The sequence below is a fragment of the Coregonus clupeaformis genome, chromosome 37, assembly GCF_020615455.1.
Source record: "Coregonus clupeaformis isolate EN_2021a chromosome 37, ASM2061545v1, whole genome shotgun sequence".
NCBI classification, from domain to species: Eukaryota; Metazoa; Chordata; class Actinopteri; order Salmoniformes; family Salmonidae; genus Coregonus; species Coregonus clupeaformis.
The window spans coordinates 6,213,185-6,238,472 of record NC_059228.1 but is presented as its reverse complement, the minus strand read 5'-3'; the positions used below and the strand labels follow the sequence as shown (position 1 = coordinate 6,238,472).

The window sequence follows — 25,288 nt, the reverse complement described above, 5'->3', positions numbered from 1 at the left end:
TGTTTCCTTGCAGGTAACCATGGTTAACAGAGGAAGAACAATGATTTCAAGCACCACCCTCCTTTTAAAGCTTCCAGTCTGTTATTCTAAATCAATCAGCATGACAGAGTGATCTCCAGCCTTGTCCTCGTCAACACTCTCACCTATGTTAACGAGAGAATCACTGACATGATGGCAGCTGGTCTTTTGTGGCAGGGCTGAAATGCAGTGGAAATGTTTTTGGGGGATTATATTCATTGTCATGGCAAAGAGGGACTTTGCAATTAATTGCAATTCATCTGATCACTCTTCATGACATTTTGGAGTATATGCAAATTGCCTTCATCAAAACTGAGGCAGCAGACTTTGTGAAAATTAGTATTTGTGTCATTCATGGCGGCAGGTAGCTTAGTGGGTAAGAGCGTTGTGCCAGTAACCGAAAGGTCGCTGGTTCTAATCCCCGAGCCGACTAGGTGAAAAATCTGTCGATGTGCCCTTAAGCAAGGCACTTAACCCTAATTGCTCCTGTAAGTCGCTCTGGATAAGAGCGTCTGCTAAATGTATAATAAATAAAAAATAATAAAAATTCTCAAAACTTTTGACCACGACTGTAATGTTCTGACTTGGTGGTGCACATGTAGCCTATAGCCTGTTTTAGAGAAAATCATTGAATATTTTAAGAGCTTTCATTGTCTGCTTATATGCCCCCTTTATTTATAATACGGTTCTGACTTGGTGTACAGGGAGAATACTGTAAGAACAGCCCATGTTCTGAATTCTGTCACTTTACATTTCAAAAGTGCTGAACAAATAGTTATATTGACTACGTCCATCCTAGCTCGCTCATTAATGTCTTAATCGAAATTACGGATCGCCTCTTATCCGCTTGTCGTCCCCTTATGCCATAGTTTGTACATCTCAATTGTCAGTAGAAACCACATTTGTTTAAGCAAGTCAGCCATATCAGCTATGTGTTTTTTTTTTAAAGGCAGTAAATGAGGCTCAACTAACTTTTTTTTCGCTGCCAGACAAGGCGCCGCTGATAGCCATGCGTAGCGGTGGTAAGGTGTTGGGAGTGCTGTTGGGACAGCTTTATGTAGGCCCTAACAGTTTGTGGGCACCGTTTGCAACCGCTATAGTCAAAATAATGTATTGTTTAGTGGCTTTGCTGGCATGCATCTAAAAAAGGTTGTTTTTATTTTTTTTGCCCCACCAAGATTTACATGATAAAATCGCCACTGCTATCAGGCATGCTTAGGCAAATATTTTTTATAGTAAAAAGAGTTTCAGTTTTAGAGATTTACAACAGTAAATTGTTGTATTTCCTCACTGTTCACTAGTAAAACTTAGCTAGCTAGCTTGATTGATATAAAATACTTGTTATTTACATCTGTTTGGAATCCTACAGTATCTTGAGACTGAAATGCATCCACGGTCATAATCATAACCAATGTCAATTATGTTACATAGCTAGCTAGTGAAATGATTTCCAGTTACAAACGTGAGGCGTGGCTCATAACAAGTCACCAGGTGCCAGGCTAACTAGCTAGCCAACTCCAGTCATGTGCTAACGTTTGATGATAAACCTAGCTTTAGGTGGCTGGTTGTAACGTTGTAGTTTGCTGTTTAGTAGATATAACTACTACTAAAAAGAGAACATGTTTTACAATTGAGATTGTAAAACCTCTTCTATTTTTTGTCATACATATGGCTACCGGTAGTTGTTTAGCTAACTTAGTTAGTTATCTACTTAGCTAACTAGCTTGCTACCTAGCTAGCTAAGTTAGCAAACAGAAAAAATATTCGATTTCCCCCCTGTAACACAGTAGTATGTTAGCCAGCAATACACAATATGGGTATACTGACCTTCTAGGCAGAGTTGCAAAGAAAAAGCCATATCTCAGACTGCCCATCTTAATCTTTTCTTTTTATTGGCCAGTCTGAGATATGGCTTTTACTTTGCAACTCTGCCTAGAAGGTCAGCATCCCAGAGTCGCCTCTTCACTGTTGATGTTGAGACTGGTGTTTTGCGGGTACTATTTAATGAAGCTGCCAGTTGAGGACCTGTGAGGCGTCTGTTTCTCAAACTAGACACTAATGTACACTGCTCAAAAAATAAAGGGAACACTTAAACAACACATCCTAGATCTGAATGAATGAAATAATCTTATTAAATACTTTTTTCTTTACATAGTTGAATGTGCTGACAACAAAATCACACAAAAATTATCAATGGAAATCAAATTTATCAACCCATGGAGGTCTGGATTTGGAGTCACCCTCAAAATTAAAGTGGAAAACCACACTACAGGCTGATCCAACGTTGATGTAATGTCCTTAAAACAAGTCAAAATGAGGCTCAGAAGTGTGTGTGGCCTCCACGTGCTTGTATGACCTCCCTACAACGCCTGGGCATGCTCCTGATGAGGTGGCGGATGGTCTCCTGAGGAATCTCCTCCCAGACCTGGACTAAAGCATCCGCCAACTCCTGGACAGTCTGTGGTGCAACGTGGCGTTGGTGGATGGAGTGAGACATGATGTCCCAGATGTTCTCAATTGGATCCAGTTCTGGGGAACGGGCGGGCCAGTCCATAGCATCAATGCCTTCCTCTTGCAGGAACTGCTGACACACTCCAGCCACATGAGGTCTAGCATTGTCTTGCATTAGGAGGAACCCAGGGCCAACCGCACCAGCATATGGTCTCACAAGGGGTCTGAGGATCTCATCTCGGTACCTAATGGCAGTCAGGCTACCTCTGGCGAGCACATGGAGGGCTGTGCGGCCCCCCAAAGAAATGCCACCCCACACCATGACTGACCCACCGCCAAACCGGTCATGCTGGAGGATGTTGCAGGCAGCAGAACGTTCTCCACGGCGTCTCCAGACTCTGTCACGTCTGTCACATGTGCTCAGTGTGAACCTGCTTTCATCTGTGAAGAGCACAGGGCGCCAGTGGCGAATTTGCCAATCTTGGTGTTCTCTGCCAAATGCCAAACGTCCTGCACGGTGTTGGGCTGTAAGCACAACACCCACCTGTGGACGTCAGGCCCTCATACCACCCTCATGGAGTCTGTTTCTGACCGTTTGAGCAGACACATGCACATTTGTGGCCTGCTGGAGGTCATTTTGCAGGGCTCTGGCAGTGCTCCTCCTGCTCCTCCTTGCATGAAGGTGGAGGTAGCTGTCCTACTGCTGGGTTGTTGCCCTCCTATGGCCTCCTCCACGTCTCCTGATGTACTGGCCTGTCTCCTGGTAGCGCCTCCATGCTCTGGACACTACGCTGACAGACACAGCAAGCCTTCTTGCCACAGCTCGCATTGATGTGCCATCCTGGATGAGCTGCACTACCTGAGCCACTTGTGTGGGTTGTAGACTCCGTCTCATGCTACCACTAGAGTGAAAGCACCGCCAGCATTCAAAAGTGACCAAAACATCAGCCAGGAAGCATAGGAACTGAGAAGTGGTCTGTGGTCACCACCTGCAGAACCACTTCTTTATTGGGGGTGTCTTGCTAATTGCCTATAATTTCCACCTGTTGTCTATTCCATTTGCACAACAGCATGTGAAATTTATTGTCAATCAGTGTTGTTTCCTAAGTGGACAGTTTGATTTCACAGAAGTGTGATTGACTTGGAGTTACATTGTGTTGTTTAAGTGTTCCCTTTATTTTTTTGAGCAGTGTATTTGTCCTCTTGCTCAATTGTGCACCGGGGCCTCCCACTCCTCTTTCTATTCTGGTTAGAGCCAGTTTGCGCTGTTCTGTGAAGGGAGTAGTACACAGCGTTGTACGAGATCTTCAGTTTCTTGGCAATTTCTCACATGGAATAGCCTTCATTTCTCAGAACAAGAATAGACTGACGAGTTTCAGAAGTAAGTCATTTGTTTCTGGCCATTTTGATCCTGTAATCGAACCCACAATTGCTGATGCTCCAGATACTCAACTAGTCTCAAGAAGGACAGTTGTATTGCTTCTTTAATCAGCACAACAGTTTTCAGCTGTGCTAACATAATGTCAAAAGGGTTATCTAATGATCAATTAGCCTTTTAAAATGATAAACTTGGATTAGCAAACACAACGTGCCATTGGAACACAGGACTGATGGTTTCTGATAATGGGCCTCTGTACGCCTATGTAGATATTCCATTAAAAATCAGCCGTTTCCTGCTACAATAGCCATTTACAACATTAACAATGTCTACGCTGTATTTCTGATGAATTTGATGTTATTTTAATGGACAAAAAAAGTGCTTTTCTTTCGAAAACAAGGACATTTCTAAGTGACCCCAAACTTTTGAACAATAGTGTATGTAATGGGGAATTGACATACACTAACAATAAATAAATAAATAAATAAATAAATAAATAAATAAATAAATAAATAAATAATAATAATATATATATATATATATATATATATATATATATATATATATATATACATATACATACACACACACAGTGGAGGAAAAAAAGTATTTAGTCAGCCACCAATTGTGCAAGTTCTCCCACTTAAAAAGATGAGAGAGGCCTGTAATTTTCATCATAGGTACAGACAAAATGAGAAAAATAAATCCAGAAAATCACATTGTAGGATTTTTAATGAATTTATTTGCCAATTATGGTGGAAAATAAGTATTTGGTCAATAACAAAAGTTTCTCAATACTTTGTTATATACCCTTTGTTGGCAATGACACAGGTCAAACGTTTTCTGTAAGTCTTCACAAGGTTTTCACACACTGTTGCTGGTATTTTGGCCCATTCCTCCATGCAGATCTCCTCTAGAGCAGTGATGTTTTGGGGCTGTCGCTGGGCAACACGGACTTTCAACTCCCTCCAAAGATTTTCTATGGGGTTGAGATCTGGAGACTGGCTAGGCCACTCCAGGACCTTGAAATGCTTCTTACGAAGCCACTCCTTCGTTGCCCGGGCGGTGTGTTTGGGATCATTGTCATGCTGAAAGAACCAGCCACGTTTCATCTTCAATGCCCTTGCTGATGGAAGGAGGTTTTACTCAAAATCTCACGATACATGGCCCCATTCATTCTTTCCTTTACACGGATCAGTCGTCCTGCTCCCTTTGCAGAAAAACAGCCCCAAAGCATGATGTTTCCACCCCCATGCTTCACAGTAGGTATGGTGTTCTTTGGATGCAACTCAGCATTCTTTGTCCTCCAAACACGACGAGTTGAGTTTTTACCAAAAAGTTATATTTTGGTTTCATCTGACAATATGACATTCTCCCAATCCTCTTCTGGATTATCCAAATGCACTTTAGCAAACTTCAGACGGGCCTGGACATGTACTGGCTTAAGCAGGGGGACACGTCTGGCACTGCAGGATTTGAGTCCCTGGCGGCGTAGTGTGTTACTGATGGTAAGCTTTGTTACCTTGGTCCCAGCTCTCTGCAGGTCATTCACTAGGTCCCCCCGTGTGGTTCTGGGATTTTTGCTCACCGTTCTTGTGATCATTTTTACCCCACGGGGTGAGATCTTGCGTGGAGCCCCAGATCGAGGGAGATTATCAGTGGTCTTGTATGTCTTCCATTTCCTAATAATTGCTCCCACAGTTGATTTCTTCAAACCAAGCTGCTTACCTATTGCAGATTCAGTCTTCCCAGCCTGGTGCAGGTCTACAATTTTGTTTCTGGTGTCCTTTGACAGCTCTTTGGTCTTGGCCATAGTGGAGTTTGGAGTGTGACTGTTTGAGGTTGTGGACAGGTGTCTTTTATACTGATAACAAGTTCAAACAGGTGCCATTAGTACAGGTAACGAGTGGAGGACAGAGGAGCCTCTTAAAGAAGAAGTTACAGGTCTGTGAGAGCCAGAAATCTTGCTTGTTTGTAGGTGACCAAATACTTATTTTCTACCATAATTTGCAAATAAATTCATTAAAAATCCTACAATGTGATTTTCTGGATATTTTTTTCTCAATTTGTCTGTCATAGTTGACGTGTACCTATGATGAAAATTACAGGCCTCTCTCATCTTTTTAAGTGGGAGAACTTGCACAATTGGTGGCTGACTAAATACTTTTTTCCCCCCCCACTGTGTGTGTGTGTATATATATATATATATATGTTACTGCTCGACTAAAACAATCTCGGTCGACCAACAGCCTAACGACCAAATAATCGACCAGTCGACTAATTGGGGTCAGCTCCACAGAGCCTTCGCGACAGGCCACAAAGCCCCCCCATACACCAGAAGCCATCATAGGGTGTATCATTCAGAGCGCCAAGCCCATACCCTCTCTTCCTCCTGGGCAATTATGTGTGAAACACATCTCACTGTTCTAGAAAAGCCTCGGACAATGATAAATGTGTCTTAATAGGAAAACTCCAACACATACAGTATATTCAAGATATTGCATCACTTCATAGACTCACTTGAATGCTGTCCAGATTGACCCGGCAGTTGGAAGCCATGGTAGTGAAATGGTGTGCATTCTGTTCATCTAGAATGATATACACAGCAACATTTCGCATGGCAGCGTCCAGAATATCAGCAAAGATGTCCACATCTGTAAAGGTGTCCATTACCACAGCGATCACCTGGAGAGGACCACAGAGCACACTATCAGACATACTAACATTAGACCTACATTAGCTTAAAATGTTAAAGCATGCAATAGTGAGGCATGCTGTGCAGTTATTCTACATTTACTATTTTATATTCTTTCTGTTACACACCAACTGATACAGTATCGCCTGTCTCTGTGCTTGAAATTCATCAGCTTAGTGTATCAATGAGGGGAATCTATTGTTATATAAAACCCAGAGGCCTCATCTATCAATCATGCATAGGCACAAAGTGTGAGATTTATCAATATTAACGTTTGCTTGAGTGTTTTTTAATTTACGCACAGCCATGACCATGGGTACACACAGTGCCAAGTGGTAGAATAAGGGAACTGCTTGTCATAGAATGGGGAAAATATATGTTGAAAATGTGTGAAATTGTAAGAGTATTAATTAAATCATTTTTCGATTTCATTGTATTTCCATTGTGAATTCATGCAACATATCTTGACAGGATATATCATATAATTTGACGAACATATAAAATGTAATGTAATTTGTTAAATTAGAGGCATGTCATTAACAAAACGTACAGTAACACATACAATTTCCATTGAACAACAGGTTGAAATCAAGAGGGTTTTCTTTGTCATGATGCCATCAATGGGTTCCCAAATATGAACGGCGCAATAGACGGTACTCACATCGCCATAAAAGCACCATCCCAAAACGAGTTCAACAACAGTGCCTTCAGAAAGTATTCATACCCCTTGACTTATTCCACATTTTGTTGTGTTACAGCCTGAATTAAAAATGGTTTAATTAGATTTTTTTCTCACCCATCTACACACACTACCCCATAATGACAAAGTGAAAACATTTTTTTTAGAAATGTTAGCAAATTTATTGAAAATGAAATACAGAAATATCTCATTTCGATAAGTATTCACAGCCCTGAGTCAATATTAGAATTCCTTTGGCAGCGATTACAACTGTGAATCTTTCTGGGTAAGTCTCTTAAGAGCTTTGCACACTTGGATTGTACAATATTTGCACATTCTTTTAACAATTCTTCAAGCTTCTTCAATGCTAGACAGCCATTTTCAAGTCTTGCCATAGATTTTCAAACCAATTTAAGTCAAACTGTAACTAGGACACTCAGGAACATTCTATGTGGTCTTGGTAAGCAACTCCAGCGTATATTTGTCTCCCAGTGTCTGTTGGAAATCAGACTGAACCAGGTTTTCTTCTAGGATTTTGCCAGTGCTAGGCACTATTCCGTTTATTTTTATCCTAAAGAAACTCCCTCGTCCTTGCCAATGACAAGCATACCCATAACATGCAGCCACCACCATGCTTGAAAATGGTGTGTGGTACTCAGTGATGTGTTGGATTTCCCCCAAACATAACGCTTTGTATTCAGGACATCAAGTTAATTTCTTAGCCAATTTGTTTGCAGTTTTACTTTAGTGCCAGGATGCATGTTTTGGAATATTTTTATTCTGTACAAGCTTCCTTCTTTTCACTCTGTCATTTAGGTTAGTATTGTGTAGTAACTACCATGTTGTTGATCTATCCTCAGTTTTCTCCTTTCACAGCCATTAAACATTTAACTGTTTTAAAGTCAACATTGGCCTCATGGTGAAATCACTGAGCAGTTTCCTTCCTCTCCGGCAACTGAGATAGGAAGGACGCCTGTATATTTGTAGTGACTGGGTGTATTTACACACCATCCAAAGTGTAATTAATAACTTCACCATGCTCAAAGGGACATTTTTTATTTTTTTTACCCATCTACCAATAGATGCCCTTCTTTGCGAGGCATTGGAAAACCACCCTGGTCTTTGTGGTTGAATATGTGTTTGAAATTCACTGCTCAACTCGGGGACCTTACAGATACAATGGCTTGCGAAAGTATTCACCCCCTTGGCATTTTTCCTATTTTGTTGCCTTACAACCTGGAATTAAAATGGATTTTTGGGGGGTTTGTATCATTTGATTTATACAACATGCCTACCACTTTGATGTTGCAAAATATTTTTGGGGGTGAAACAAACAAGAAATAAGACAAAAAAAACAGAAAACTTGAGTGTGCATAACTATTCATCCCCCCAAAGTCCACAAATACTTTGTAGAGACACCTTTTGCAGCAATTACAGCTGCAAGTCTCTTGGGGTATGTCTCTATAAGCTTGGCACATCTAGCCACTGGGATTTTTGCCCATTCTTCAAGGCAAAACTGCTCCAGCTCCTTCAAGTTGGATGGGTTCCGCTGGTGTACAGCAATATTTAAGTCATACCACAGATTCTCAATTAGATTGAGGTCTGGGCTTTGACTAGGCCATTCCAAGACATTTAAATGTTTCCCCTTAAACCATTCGAGTGTTGCTTTAGCAGTATGCTTAGGGTCATTGTCCTGCTGGAAGGTGAACCTCCGTCCCAGTATCAAATCTCTGGAAGACTGAAACAGGTTTCCCTCAAGAATTTCCCTGTATTTAGCGCCATCCATCATTCCTTCAATTCTGACCAGTTTCCCAGTTCCTGCCGATGAAAAACACCCCCACAGCATGATGCTGCCACCACCATGCTTCACTGTGGGGATGGTGTTCTCGGGGTAATGAGAGGTGTTGGGTTTGTGCCAGACATAGCGTTTTTTTCCTTGATGGCCAAAAAGCTCAATTTTTGTCTCTGTCCAGAGTACCTTCTTCCATATGTTTGGGGAGTCTCCCACATGCCTTTTGGCGAACATCAAACGTGTTTGCTTATTTTTTTCTTTAAGCAATGGCTTTTTTCTGGCCACTCTTCCTTAAAGCCCAGCTCTGTGGAGTTTACGGCTGAAAGTGGTCCTATGGACAGCTTTGCAGCTCCTTCAGGGTTATCTTTGGTCTCTTTGTTGTCTCTCTGATTAATGCCCTCCTTGCCTGGTCCGTGAGTTTTGGTGGGCGGCCATCTCTTGGCAGTTTTGTAGTGGTGCCATATTCTTTCCATTTTTTAATAATGGATTTAAATGGTGCTCCGTGGGATGTTCAAAGTTTCGGATATTTTTTTATAACCCAACCCTGATCTGTACTTCTCCACAACTTTGTCCCTGACCTGTTTGGAGAGCTCCTTGGTCTTCATGGTGCCGCTTGCTTAGTGGTGTTGCAGACTCTGGGGCCTTTCAGAACAGTTGTATATATACTGAGATCATGTGACAGATCATGTGACACTTAGATTGCACACGGGTGGACTTTATTTAACTAATTATGTGACTTCTGAAGGTAATTGGTTGCACCAGATCTTATTTAGGGGTTTCATATCAAAGGGGGTGAGTACATATGCACGCACCACTTTTCCGTTATTTATTTTTTAGAATTTTTTTAAACAAGTTATTGTTTTCATTTCACTTCCCCAATTTGGACTATTTTGTGTATGTCCATTACATGAAATCCAAATAAAAATCCATTTAAATTACAGGTTGTAATGTAACAAAATAGGAAAAACACCAAGGGGGATGAATACTTTTGCAAGGCACTGTAATTGTATATGTGGGGTACAGAGATGAGGTAGTCATTCATGTTAAACACTATTATTGCACACAGAGTGAGTCCATGCAACTTATTATGTGACTTGTTAAGCACATTTTTACACCTGAACTTATTTAGGCTTACCATAACAAAGGGGTTGAATACTTAGACTCAAGACATTTCAGCTTTTCATTTTTAATTAATTTGTAAACATTTCTAAAAACATAATTCGATTTTGACATTATGGGGTATTGTGTGTAGGCCAGTGAGACAAAATCTCAATTTAATCAATTTGAAATTCAGGCTGTAACATAACAAAATGTGAAAAAATTCAAGGGGTGTGAAGGCACTGTATGTGAACAGAAACGGCTTCCACTCTTAATGTGCAGGTGATGGTCATATGATGCGCAAAAGACGCTGCTGAATGTGGTGGCAAGGTGGCCAGGTGGAACGCACGACTCGTTCAATCTGCAGATCAGCAATGTTGGCTGATACGGTCCTCTGTAGCTCAATTGGTAGAGCATGGCGCTTGTAACGCTAGGGTAGTGGGTTCGATCCCCGGGACCACCCATACATCAAAATGTATGCACACATGACTGTAAGTCGCTTTGGATAAAAGCGTCTGCTAAATGGCATATTATTATTACGCCTACAGGAGGGAGCTGTTGAGGATGGATGGCTTATTGATGAGTGTTCCCTACTCATTTGAAGTATATTTGCCATTGCTAAAGCAAATTGAATTGTCCTAATGGTCCTCTCTGTGTAGCTATGTTTTTATTTTTACTGGTCAAGCCACAACTGAGCGAGCCAAATTAAACCTTTTGATTGTACTCAATCTCTGATACTAGCACCTCTATTTCAGTCAAATAAATAAATAAAACATCGCTTTTTTTGGTTGCGCAGTTGTAGGCTATTTCATGGTACAGCGTTGTATATTCCCCACAGGCTTTAAAGGGTAGATTTTGACCATACCTGTATATGGTTAATTAGAGGCGCTTCCAAATGCAAATAGCCAAGGTCATGCACAAGCACTGAGGCTGAGAACAATTGGTATTTATCAACAGTTATCTCCTACCAGTGAGCATATGACGCTTGTAGGATTGTTCGATAAATCACACTTTTTCTATGCGTAAGAACATTCTAAATTCTGTTTGTAAGTAGTATTTTAGAATAGTTTTTACGCAATATTGATAAATGAGGCCCCAGGTATTTCAGCAGTGGATTGTACACTACACTATAATTGAAAATGATAGCACAGTGACACTTCCCACTTTGTCCTGTTGAAGCACACTGGCTGATGGAGAATGATGATGTAGTATTTACAGCCACATCCATACATGATTTGGTTTTACCTTCCAACATAAATTGATGTCAAATTGCTACATTTATGAGGTAAAAATATAGAAATGCACAGTTCAGCAGTTATCAAACTACAGTATATATGTTAACCTGGCACTACATCATTTTGGTTCAGAAGTTATCCGTTTTGAGCAGTTTGATTAAGTGATACAGTGGGGAAAAAAGTATTTAGTCAGCCACCAATTGTGCAAGTTCTCCCACTTAAAAAGATGAGAGAGGCCTGTAATTTTCATCATAGGTACACGTCAACTATGACAGACAAATTGAGGAAAAAAATTCCAGAAAATCACATTGTAGGATTTTTTATGAATTTATTTGCAAATTATGGTGGAAAATAGGTATTTGGTCACCTACAAACAAGCAACATTTCTGGCTATCACAGACCTGTAACTTCTTCTTTAAGAGGCTCCTCTGTCCTCCACTCGTTACCTGTATTAATGGCACCTGTTTGAACTTGTTATCAGTATAAAAGACACCTGTCCACAACCTCAAACAGTCACACTCCAAACTCCACTATGGCTAAGACCAAAGAGCTGTCAAAGGACACCAGAAACAAAATTGTAGACCTGCACCAGGCTGGGAAGACTGAATCTGCAATAGGTAAGCAGCTTGGTTTGAAGAAATCAACTGTGGAAGCAATTATTAGGAAATGGAAGGCATACAAGACCACTGATAATCTCCCTCGATCTGGGGCTCCACGCAAGATCTCACCCCGTGGGGTCAAAATTATCACAAGACCGGTGAGCAAAAATCCCAGAACCACGCGGGGGACCTAGTGAATGACCTGCAGAGAGCTGGGACCAAAGTAACAAAGCTTACCATCAGTAACACACTACGCCGCCAGGGACTTAAATCCTGCAGTGCCAGACGTGTCCCCCTGCTTAAGCCAGTACATGTCCAGGCCCGTGTTAGAGTGCATTTGGATGATCCAGAAGAGGATTGGGAGAATGTCATATGGTCAAATGAAACCAAAATATAACTTTTTGGTAAAAACTCAACTCGTCGTGTTTGGAGGACAAAGAATGCTGAGTTGCATCCAAAGAACACCATACCTACTGTGAAGCATGGGGGTGGAAACATCATGCTTTGGGGCTGTTTTTCTGCAAAGGGACCAGGACGACTGATCCGTGTAAATGAAAGAATGAATGGGGCCATGTATCGTGAGATTTTGAGTGAAAACCTCCTTCCATCAGCAAGGGCATTGAAGATGAAACGTGGCTGAGTCTTTCAGTATGACAATGATCCCAAACACACCGCCCGGGCAACGAAGGAGTGGCTTCGTAAGAAGCATTTCAAGGTCCTGGAATGGCCTAGCCAGTCTCCAGATCTCAACCCCATAGAAAATCTTTGGAGGGAGTTGAAAGTCTGTGTTGCCCAGCGACAGCCCCAAAACATCACGCTCTAGAGGAGATCTGCATGGAGGAATGGGCCAAAAACCAGCAACAGTGTGTGAAAACCTTGTGAAGACTTACAGAAAACGCTTTGACCTGTGTCATTGCCAACAAAGGGTATATACAAAGTATTGAGAAACTTTTGTTATTGACCAAATACTTATTTTCCACCATAATTTGCAAATAAATTCATTACAAATCCTACAATGTGATTTTCTGGATTTTTTTTCCTCATTTTGTCTGTCATAGTTGACGTGTACCTATGATGAAAATTACAGGCCTCTCTCATCTTTTTAAGTGGGAGAACTTGCACAATTGGTGGCTGACTAAATACTTTTTTTCCCCACTGTAGTTCATTGTATTGTTAACAAATGACAAGAAAATCATATCAAAAGTAAAGTGAATATTGCATTTTGAAAACTACAGTGGGGAAAAAAAGTATTGTCAGCCACCAATTGTGAAAGTTCTCCCACTTAAAAAGATGAGAGAGGCCTGTCATTTTCATCATAGGTACACGTCAACTATGACAGACAAATTGAGAAAAAAAAAATCCAGAAAATCACATTGTAGGATTTTTAATGAATTTATTTGCAAATTATGGTGGAAAATAAGTATTTGGTCACCTACAAACAAGCAAGATTTCTGGCTCTCACAGACCTGTAACTTCTTCTTTAAGAGGCTCCTCTGTCCTCCACTCGTTACCTGTATTAATGGCACCTGTTTGAACTTGTTATCAGTATAAAAGACACCTGTCCACAACCTCAAACAGTCACACTCCAAACTCCACTATGGTCAAGACCAAAGAGCTGTCAAAGGACACCATAAACAAAATTGTAGACCTGCACCAGGCTGGGAAGACTGAATCTGCAATAGGTAAGCAGCTTGGTTTGAAGAAATCAACTGTGGGAGCAATTATTAGGAAATGGAAGACATACAAGACCACTGATAATCTCCCTTCGATCTGGGGCTCCACGCAAGATCTCACCCCGTGGGGTCAAAATGATCACAAGAACGGTGAGCAAAAATCCCAGAACCACACGGGGGGACCTAGTGAATGACCTGCAGAGAGCTGGGACCAAAGTAACAAAGCCTACCATCAGTAACACACTACTCCGCCAGGGACTCAAATCCTGCATTGCCAGACGTGTCCCCCTGCTTAAGCCAGTACATGTCCAGGCCCGTCTGAAGTTTGCTAGAGTGCATTTGGATGATCCAGAAGAGGATTGGGAGAATGTCATATGGTCAGATGAAACCAAAATATAACTTTTTGGTAAAAACTCAACTCATCGTGTTTGGAGGACAAAGAATGCTGAGTTGCATCCAAAGAACACCATACCTACTGTGAAGCATGGGGGTGGAAACTTCATGCTTTGGGGCTGTTTTTTCTGCAAAAGGACCAGGACGACTGATCCGTGTAAAGGAAAGAATGAATGGGGCCATGTATCGTGAGATTTTGAGTGAAAACCTCCTTCCATCAGCAAGGGCATTGAAGATGAAACGTGGCTGGGTCTTTTAGCATGACAATGATCCCAAACACACCTCCCGGGCAACGAAGGAGTGGCTTCGTAAGAAGCATTTCAAGGTCCTGGAGTGGCCTAGCCAGTCTCCAGATCTCAACCCCATAGAAAATCTTTGGAGGGGAGTTGAAAGTCCGTGTTGCCCAGTGACAGCCCCAAAACATCACTGCTCTAGAGGAGATCTGCATGGAGGAATGGGCCAAAATACCAGCAACAGTGTGTGAAAACCTTGTGAAGACTTACAGAAAACGTTTGACCTGTGTCATTGCCAACAAGGGGTATATATAACAAAGTATTGAGAAACTTTTGTTATTGACCAAATACTTATTTTCCACCATAATTTGCAAATAAATTCATAAAAAATCCTACAATGTGATTTTCTGGATTTATTTTTCTCATTTTGTCTGTCATAGTTGACATGTACCTATGATGAAAATTACAGGCCTCTCTCATCTTTTTAAGTGGGAGAACTTGCACAATTGGTGGCTGACTAAATACTTTTTTTCCCCACTGTAGATACTTAGATGTATGTATCCAAATTGAAAGAGTGATTTGGTGCAGTAAACAAGTGACTTACAGATGTAGGATCTTACTTTTAGCCAGTTTGCTACAGGAAAATAATCCTGCAGCAACAGGAAATGTGAATTATTATGTGGATTATACATTTTTCGTTAGGACAAACATTAAACATTGAATACCCTACAAGTTTGCATTTCCTGCTGTGCAGGAAAATTCTCAGCAACAAAAGAGTGATCAAATTAAGACCCTACATCTGTAGTGAATGTGTTTGTTGTACTCAGTCAATGGCAAACGTGCATAAAGATTGCAGAATGCTGCGAGATGGTTCAATGTGCCAATAAATCAGCACAATCTAAAATTGGGATCAGGTATACTCTGCTAATCACCATACAAAAAAAGAGTAACGGAGAGCAATCTACAATATGGCAAAATTAGCAAAACGAGGAATTGAAAACGTGTTAAGAGTTTTGAAAGAGTTGTGAAGATGTACCACACTTGTGAAAATTGCATGAAAGTCATTGAAAAAAACTGTAATATAGAGGTGATCAACATACTTGTTGAGCATTCTTGATAAGTCGACGAGCATGCGCCTTGATACTTGGCATATCTGGCTCAGAGGGGTTAACCAGTGTGGTGACATCGGTGGGGCCTATGAAGCGATGCTGTTGGGGCCAGCCAAGGTCAAGACCGGGTGCATCCAAGTCAGAGTGGACAGGCCAGTATGTGTCTGAAGAGCCGTCTCCCCCAGACTCCACATACGGGAGCTCAGGCTGAATGCTCTGGTACGGAACTTGCACTGTGCACTTAATGTGCTCAATTTCCTGTCTGGAAAGGAAGTCCACCACATCCGCACTCTGGAGGAATTCATAATAGCCCTCCAGGTCATCCTCCACAAGTGCGTCAATGGCCAGCCGGTACTCCTCGCGGTAGTGGGGAGGCAGGTAGTTGGAGTCCAGGGGGTTATCCCCGGCTGAGGAACACTGAGAGCGGTGTGCCATACTGATTCCTGAGAGAGAACCTGAGAGGGTACACACAATGTGAGAACTTGGTAGTGAGGAGGGATGGAAACAAAGTTAAAGAGTGGCAGATGTGTAGGCTATGATCAATTCTGCATATTTATACAAAATACAACGTTACCATTTACACATTAATATTTCATTATGCGTGTCCCCGTGTAACCCCCCAAAAAAGGAAAAGTGGAATGGGGGGCATTCGGAAAAGTATTCAGACCCCCTCCCTTTTTCCACATTTTGTTACGTTACAGCCTTATTCTAAAATTGATTAAATTATTTTTTCCCTCATCAATCTACACACAATAATGACAAAGCGAAAACAGGTTTTTAGAAATTTTTGCAAATGTATTTAAAAAAACCAAAAACAGAAACACCTTATTTACATAAGTATTCAGACCCTTCGCTATGAGACTCAAAATTGAGCTCAGGTGCATTCTGTTTCCATTGATCATCCTTGAGATGTTTCTACAACTTGATTGGAGTCCACCTGTAGTAAATTAAATTGATTGGACATTATTAGGCACACAGCTGTCTATATAAGGTCCCACAGTTGACAGTGTATGTCAGAGCAAAAAACAAGCCATGAGGTCAAAGGAATTGTCCGTAGAGCTCAGAGACAGGATTGGGTCGAGGCACAGATCTGGGGAAGGGTATCTAAAAAATTCTGCAGCACTGAAGGTCCCCAAAAACACAGTGGCCTCCATCATTCTTAAATGGAAGAAGTTTGGAACCACCAAGACTCTTCCTAGAGCTGGCCGCCTGGCCAAACTGAGCAATCGGGGGAGAAGGGCTTTGGTCAGGGAGGTGACCAAGAACCTGATGGTCACTCTGACAGAGCTCCAGAGTTCCTCTGTGGAGATGGGAGAACCTTCCAGAAGTACAACCATCTCTGCAGCACTACATCAATCAGGCCTTTATGGTAGAGTGGCCAGATGGAAGCCACTCCTCAGTAATAGGCAAATGACAGCCCGCTTGGAGTTTGTCAAAAGGCACCTAAAGGACTCTCAAGACCATGAGAAACTAGATTCTCTGGTCTGATGAAACCAAGATTGAACTCTTTGGCCTGAATGCCAAGCGTCACGTCTGGAGGAAACCTGGCACCATCCCTGCGGTGAAGCATGGTGGTGGCAGCATCATGCTGTGGGGACGTTTTTCAGTGACAGGGACTGTGAGACTAGTCAGGATTGAGGGAAAGATGAACGGAGCAAAGTACAGAGAGATCATTGATGAAAACCTGCTCCAGAGCGCTCAGGACCTCAGACTGGGGGCGAAGGTTCGCCTTCCAACAGGACAACGACCCTAAGCACACAGCCAAGACAACGCAGGAGTGTCTTCAGAACAAGTCTCTGAATGTACTTGAGTGGCCCAGCCACAGCCTGGACTTGAACCCGATCTAACATCTCTGGAGAGACCTGAAAATAGCTGTGCAGCGACGCTCCCCATCCAACCTGACAGAGCTTGAGAGGATCTTCAGAGAAGAATGGGAGAAACTCCGCAAATACAGGTGTGCCAAGAAGACTCGAGGCTGTAATTGCTGCCAAAGAAGCTTCAACAAAGTACTGAGTAAAGGGTCTGAATACTTATGTAAATGTTATTTCAGTTGTTTTTTTTTACACATTTGCAAAAAATGTCTAAAAACCTGTTTTTGCTTTGTCATTATGGGGTATTGTGTGTAGATTGATGAAGGAAAAAAAAACGATTTAATCAAGGCTGTAACGTAACAAAATGTGGAAAAAGTCAAGGGGTCTAAATACTTTCCGAATGTACTGTATGCCACAGGGTAAAAAGGATTATGGCTCCTCCCCCTGGCACAACAGTCAATTCCTCCTCCATTTGCAAGTTCATATTTAGGCTGTCATGAAAAGACAGAAATAAAAGTACTAAAAAGCCCAACATAATGCAAAAATGCAGAAGATAATGCGCCTATTAAAGATACACTATGCAGAAATCGCTCTGCCATTTCCTGGTAGGTAAAATTCTAATAGTTTGCCTAATTTCAGTTTGTGACAAAAGAAGCAAGTATAGTGTAGAGCAGGGATCATCAACTAGATTCAGCCACGGGCCAATTATTTATTGAGCGGATGGTCGGGGGGCCGGAACATAATAAATATATATCTTTCTAGACTGCAAATTTACCGCAAGAAGCCTGAACAGATAATATATTTGACTAAACATAATCATTTCAAACCTTGAATACATTTGGGGGCATTGTCCTGCGTAGGGTGCCATCTTTCGGATGGGACGTTAAAATGGGTGTCCTGACTCTCTGTGGTCATTCAAAATCCCATGGTGCTTATTGTAAGAGTAGGGGTGTTCACCCCAGTGTCATGGCTAAATTCCCAACCTGGCCACATTCCATCATGGCTACCTAATCATCCCCCTCATTCCTAATTGGCATATATCACTCCTCAACTCTCCACCTGATAGCTGATGTGTGGTGAGAGTTCTGGCACAAAAATGGTTGCTGTGCATCACTAAGGTGGGTGCTACACATTGATGGTGGATGAGGTGAGTCTCCACCACTATGTAAAGCACTTTGAGTACCTCAGTTGGTAGAAAAGTGCTATATAAATCCAATCAATTATTATTTATTATTATTTGTATACGATCACGTCTCTCTATTATGCGTGGGAATACTTGGGAACAGATTTCCAATGATTTCCCTGTGATAGATTCACAGGGTCACACACTGGGGAAAGAATCAGTGATACATTTGAATTTATATGTGATAATTTTGGCATAAAACATAAATTAGATTATATCATATGTGATAACGCTGAAAATAATAAAAAGGCCTTCACAGTTTGTTTCCCCAAAGCAAGCAATGATCATGAATTATTTTATTTTTTTTCCCCCACCTTTATTTAACCAGGTAAGCCAGTTGAGAACAAGTTCTCATTTACAACTGCGACCTGGCCAAGATAAAGCAAAGCAGTGCGATAAAAACAACAACACAGAGTTACATATGGGGTAAAAAAAACATAAGGTCATAAAATACAACAGAAAATATATATACAGTGTGTGCAAATGATGATGATGATGATGTGGATAACCCCAGCCTATGGGAAGAATTTGGTGAAGAGTACAACGCTGATGTTGAAGCTATCCAAACCAACTGCAGGCAACAGCGCTTTGCCCATTAATTACAACTGGTGATTACAGATGGACTAAAGGAAACAAAAATCATAAACAGTTTGATGGCTAAGGTAACTAAACTTTGCAGCTTACTACATACTACCTGTGGTCTGAAAGAAGCATTTGAAGCTAAATTCGGAGCCAATCGTAGTATCCCAGCTGCTGTGTCTACCAGATGGAATTCCATCCTCTGGCTTGTTAAAGCAGTCACCAATCTGAATCAACAAAGCCTCAATACTCTACTTGAGGCCCAAGGACACAAGGGGCTCTGCTTATCACCAAGGGAATGGAGCCAGCTATTGGAGCTAGTGGACATTTTGGACCCTTTTGTCCAGGCTACCGACCTTACTCAGGGGGAGAAAGTGGTGACTCTCAGTGCTGCCCTTCCTTGTGTACTGTCACTCAACTATCATCTGCAAAGTATACGGAGCACAAGTTGTCACCTAGTCAGTCTAGTAAAAGTACTGAAGCAGTCACTCAAACGCCGATTCCAGGGGGTGTTTGTGAATGTCAGAATGGAGCACTCGGATGAACAGGCAACAAAACTTCCATTTGGTGACAATGTATACATAATGGCTGCAATGCTGGACCCATCTTTCTGCCTGTTCTGGCTTGATCATGAAGTCCTCATACCACATGAAGATAAAGCTGAATTGAATGAGAGTCTGATTGGTAGGTACAATGCATTGCAACATGCAACGTTTCCTATGTCACTTGCATTCAAATAATAATGATTTTTTCCCCATGTATAATGTATACTGTTATATTCCTGATCATATACATCATTTAATGAATTTTTTTCAGACCTTGTTTTGGCTGAGGCACGGAAAGTCACCGTTACGGAGAGCAGTAGTGGAGAAGAAGAAGAAGAAGAATAACCACCTGCCAAAACCTCCAGACTGTTCTCTGGCGACCGCAACAAGATCAGCAAGAAGAAAGGAGACATAAAGTCATCTGTCAGAGCAGAGATTATTCGCTACATTCAAGTATCTTCTGATGAAAATGAAGTTGATTGCTTGGATTTTTTGAGAATCCATGCAAAAGACTTTCCAAGGCTCAAGCAGGTAGAAATGACAGTGTTGGCTGTGCCTGTCACCAAGTGCCCCAGTGGAGAGTGTTTAGTCATGGAGGCCTCATCATGTGCCCTCATCATGCCAGGCTCAGTACAAGAACGCTGACAAACTTGTTATTTCTGAAATGTAACCTGTCAGCAAAATAAATGTTCTCTGTCTTAAGGCACAGGATGTAATTTGCTACTTCTGTTGTTAAGCGTCCAGGTCAGTAAGTATATTTTAGGGACAAAGGTCATTATGTTTGATATATAGGACACTTTAGTAGTGCAGTTATTGAACAGGTGTCAGTCATTTTGGTTTACATTAATACTTGTAAATGTATCTTCCCTCACCTACAGATTCTCACCTACAGATTTTCTGTTTGTGTGACAGAATTAAGTGATATATAGACAATGTCTGCCACAAAATACCATGCACTTTAAAATGTTATGTTTGCTTTTTTTCATATCCGGTACAATGACTTTTATTATTGTCAACTGTCTACATTTTAAAAGGAAATGTATTTTGATTTAAATAGTGCTTTCTTTCATACAAGTATGGACTAATGAACAAGGGAGTCTCTTCAAATAATTTACAGGGTCAATAGACCTAACCCACAGCAGGCAGAAAGCCATTGCCAAAGGGGACTTGAGACTTGACTTGGACTCTACCTCAAAGACTTGTGAACATCTCTGGGGTCTACTCTCAACAGTTTATCAGGTCTAGAAAGGCACAGTAGGAGGAAGTATGGCTGTATTTTTTTTTTTACATCTGATACTGAATGCGCTGTCTGTTGCAGATCATCATTTTCCCAAGTAGTCCTTTAATAATGTGGCAACATATGCTCCTGGCAGGCCCACTTATTCAGGAAAGCTTAACACGCGCTCTGCCTCCTCTCCAATTCGAGCGGCTATTCCTCGCACACCTAGAACCTAACGCTTCAATATAGCCTAAATATTTTTTTTATGTATTAATTTTTATATGTGGCATAAACACAACCAGTCACAACATTTTAATCTGATTAAGGTACTTCAAATGTCTCCTGTAGGCATGCACACTTTCCTCCAAAATATAATTCCAGCATCCACAAAATGGTTTGACATTAACCAACATTTTTAGGCAGTAAAGTAGCCTACATCTCGGATAAAAAAATGTGAGGACATCATGGGAAAGCATGAATTTAACCTCAAAAGTTATTTTTATGTGAACTACGTATTTATGCACAGACTTTTATCTGCAACAAGTCAATTTGATGGAAACACAACTCTGATGGGGAAATGTGCCAGGGTTTCCCTTAGCCGGTAATTGCGGCTTGGGCCAAATTGTCCAGGAGAGGCTGTCTATCATAGCCTACACCCTGAATTCACGCTTCAGCACCATTCTCTCACGCCTTGCCTGCATGTGAGCCTGCTGCTTAGGAGAGAGAGAGAGAGAGAGAGAGAGGAGCCTTGGCCTGGGCCACTGTTGATTGTGAAGATGGAGGCTTTTTTCATTTAAGTAAAACAAAAGTTAGATGAAAAAGAGTATGCCTATAGTGAATAGCCTACAAGGGGAATTTAATATTAGTTTTAATATTGTAGTTGAAGATGAGAGAGACATTTTGTCACGCTACTGTGCAGCTCTCTATTCAGGTAGGATGCAATTTTGGAACTTAAATGTCTTTATAATAATTTGTTTTATCATTATTACTATTGTGTATCATTGTTATTATTGTACGTGTCACGTCTCCTCCCGTTGCTCCCCTCCGGCGCTCTGATTCGCCGGTCTACTAAGCCACCGGTCTGAGCGCACCACCTCGGCAACACCGGAATGGAAACCCAACGCACCCTAATCACCTCCAGCGCACCTGCACCTCATCACCACCCCTATATAGCCCTGGACTGTTCAGTGTTGTGTTGTGTGTGATTGTTAAGCGTTGTGTCGTTACTCTCGCTTTGTTATTCTCTTTCTCATTATTAAGTAAACCTTGACCTTGTTAATTCCTGCGTCTGCGTCCTGCCTCTTCGTATATCAGTACGTCACAGTACGCCTATTTACGAATCGAAACCAGATTTTTAAATATGCAAAACCAGTTTCTTTTTTTCTGTTGAGAAATGTTCATTAGCTAAATTAAATTCGACCTTTGTTAATTGTGTGATCCGTATATAGTTTAAGATATGTTAAAACTAGGTCTGTTGTAAAATAAATAACATTAGCCTATTTCTGTCATTTGTTGGGTATGGTTGGCACTTGCCTTTGTTGATAATTGCTGCAATATAGCCTCTTCAAAACTTTTGTGAAGGTTTAAACCAGTTTGCAATTGTTTTAGTTCATTCTGTTGAACCATTTTCTTTGGCCAAATTAAGTTCCAAGTGTAATACTGTGTTTGCCGCAATATAATAGCCCGCTCTTATATTCCCTATAAACAATGGCTTGACTTACTATTGATATTACCCTAGTAAAGTTTAGAAACTTTTGTGAAGGTTTGTTGTGGCTATTATTAAGCTTTAGCTACTGCAAGCCTATGATAGGAAGGCAGTGCGCACCGGCACTCCAACTGACTCGGACAGTTGAACTAGAGGTGAGGAAGACTGTTTCATTTACTTTTTGATATTTAAGTATATTTAAAACCAAATACTTTTACTCAAAATATTTTACTGGGTGACTTTCACTTTTACGGGAGTCATTTTCTATTGAAGTATCTTTACTTTTACTCAAGTATGATAATTGGGTACTTTTTCCACCACTGGTAGTCTCTATGTTGAACAGGATTATCTATTTTGGATGCAATTTGAATGGAATTGATGGAGAAAAAGAAAGACTATGACAGAGTGTGCACTGATTTAAAGCAACAATATTCAAGTGATATGCTGTTTTAGAACTCTACAGCTGAAATTTTAAAAATGTAATAACGTGACCCCCAAAAGCCAGATGGAGAGGTGTAAATTACACACATTTAGTCCTTATATTACTGTAGCATACTGCAGCAAATGTAGGGAGCACAATGGAAATAAGTCCATTACTTTATTGTGCAATCCCGGTCACTTTTTTTAATGATTTGTGTATATATGTATTTTTTTTACTGACAAATGAAAATCAATCAATCCATCTAAACTGTGCAGCGGCAATTTGATTAAATGGAAAGAGACATCTGTTACAAAACACCAAAAAGTTTAATGACATTCAGAGATTGTCAAGCCAAGCCTTCGATACTGGATAAGCCTACAAGGTAGGGAGGGATGTATTTTATGTTTGTAGAGATTTACATAGTCTATTTATTGTGGTGTTGAAAACGCAAACCATGATATTGAAGTGCCCAAAGTCAGTATGTTTTGTTTATTGGTTGTGTGGTGCATTGGCACAAAAACCTGTTGGTGGAACATTTGTTGCATTTATTTTATATAATTCTAAATCTGATTCCCCCCTAGCTGATCATAGTCTGCAACCGGATCTGATCATGAAGTAATGAAACAGGCAGGAAGATTGAGCTCATCTGTGGTGGTCGGCGAACACTCAACCTTCTGGCCATAGCCCTGCAAGGCATCTACTGTGCCAGAAAAAACATGCTGAAGTCGATATCCACGTTTATAAAAACAGGGTTGCTACAGTTAGTTATTTGTGAGAGTAAACATTATTTTGAGTTAATTCTATGAGGGGGGAGGGTGTTCAATTTAAGTAGCCTACAGATGGAGGGTCATGTGAAAATATTTGTAATGTTGGGGAGGGGGTGCATTATTTTTTGACTACACCTTGAGTTGGACCAGCCCCCCCAGTACATTTCGATCTGTCCCTAAGAGAGAAATGTTTCACATTATCTTCCTATATGTTTCCTGAAAAAGTTTGAGAACTCACCTTATGGCACAACTGAGATTCTTCCTGAACTTAATCATCCATGGTTTCAGTTTAGGCTGTTATGATTTTAGTCCTTCTCTTGAACAGGTATTCCCCATTACTAGTCCGGACTGGACTCCTCAAAAATAGCGTGCTGCGTCGCTTGATCACCTACCCTGGCAGAACCAGTTTATTTTCATGCTTGCTTGAGGGATGTTAGGGAGAATGGAAGAGTTGCAGAAGTGAGAAAGACGCCCATCTCACAGAGTGCTGACGAGTTCTGCCCCGCCTCAAATTAACCCATTGCACCTTTCGTGACATGGACATCGACGCGGGAAAATGTGGTGTTTTATGGTGCTTTCAAGAGAACTGGGGACTCGGAAAAAAGAGGTGAAATCACGACGTCAATGACCTTCAAGACGGAAAGTCGGAGCTTTAGAAAGAGGCCCGAGTTCCAGACTTGGAATTCCGAGTTGGATGACCGTTCAAAACGATTTTTCCCAGTCGGAGCTCGTTTTTTACCGAGTTCCCAGTTGTCTTGAACGCACTGAAGTCGGAAGTCTGGAGATGTTCAAGTTCACTGTTATTTTGAACGCGGCAGTATACATTTATTTCATGCAATTCTACGTCATTTAGGCCTACATGACAGGAGACAATATCAGAATATTGTTTTATACTACAAAAATGACCAAAATGAGTGGCGACTATGACACTGTCAGATAAATAAAAACGACCTGGGCCGGTATCCCAAAAGCATCTTAGGCTAATTTCATTGGATCCTATGGTTCTAAGATAAATTTAGCCTTAAGATGCTTTTGGGAAACCGTCCTTGGTCTTGACCTGGCCTAGTAGGGCCAATAAAAAGAAGGGAGACACACTTATTGTACAATATTAGGAGGAAACATAAATATTATAGGCTACAGTAGGCTACTAATTCAACTTTTCAGTGGACTGACTCACCCAATGATGAAGATAGATGGCATGAGTATGCGTAGCCTAGGCCTCTCACCGTACTGGTGATGGTCTCAAGATAGGCCGTTCGTTGTTGAGAAAACAAATGGTAGCTTCTACTGACAAATTAATCTTCTCTTTTCAGCAGTAGGCATTTGCTTTCCAAATGTATTTCCCGCGATTATATTTAGAAATTTGAGAAAGGCCTTTAGCTACTCACTGACAGCTCGAAGAGAAATAGAATCCATAGAAATAGAATCCATAGAACGAAAGTGCACATTCAAGTTAGGACTGACAGCCATTTTGAGCATACCCAAGCGTTTACGACTCAAATTACCAGAGTGAGGTTCCAAAACCCGTCCCAGATAGCACATTTGGTTCCTTGGAAGTTGTGGGAACGTACATTTTTGGTTTCCCGTTGGTTCTGGGAAAAAAGCTTTTTAAACAGTCTGAGAATTGAAGTAAAAATATAGCCTGTTTTGGGTATGTTAATTTTTAGGTTGCAGGGAGGTTCTGAGAGTTTTTCTATGGTTCCCT

The 25,288-nt window shown here is 41.1% G+C and overlaps 1 protein-coding gene across 3 annotated transcripts in view; it reads right to left on the bottom strand.

Moving 5' to 3' along the window:
* Positions 1-25,053, bottom strand: part of fam83ha (family with sequence similarity 83 member Ha) — a 34,711-nt gene extending 9,658 nt beyond the window's left edge. The window contains exons 1-3 of one of the 3 annotated variants that reach the window (XM_041866703.2): positions 24,761-25,053; positions 15,345-15,808; positions 6,368-6,532 (exon numbers count right to left, since the gene is read on the bottom strand). In XM_041866703.2, coding sequence (XP_041722637.2) covers positions 6,368-6,532; positions 15,345-15,788 — 609 coding nt within the window. In that variant the 5' untranslated portion in view covers positions 15,789-15,808; positions 24,761-25,053. Of the gene's footprint in view, positions 1-6,367; positions 6,533-15,344; positions 15,809-23,821; positions 24,115-24,760 lie in introns of those variants that run through there. The other 2 variants (XM_045211507.1, XM_045211508.1) reach the window with 2 other exon arrangements.
* Between the last annotated feature and the right edge of the window lie 235 nt (positions 25,054-25,288).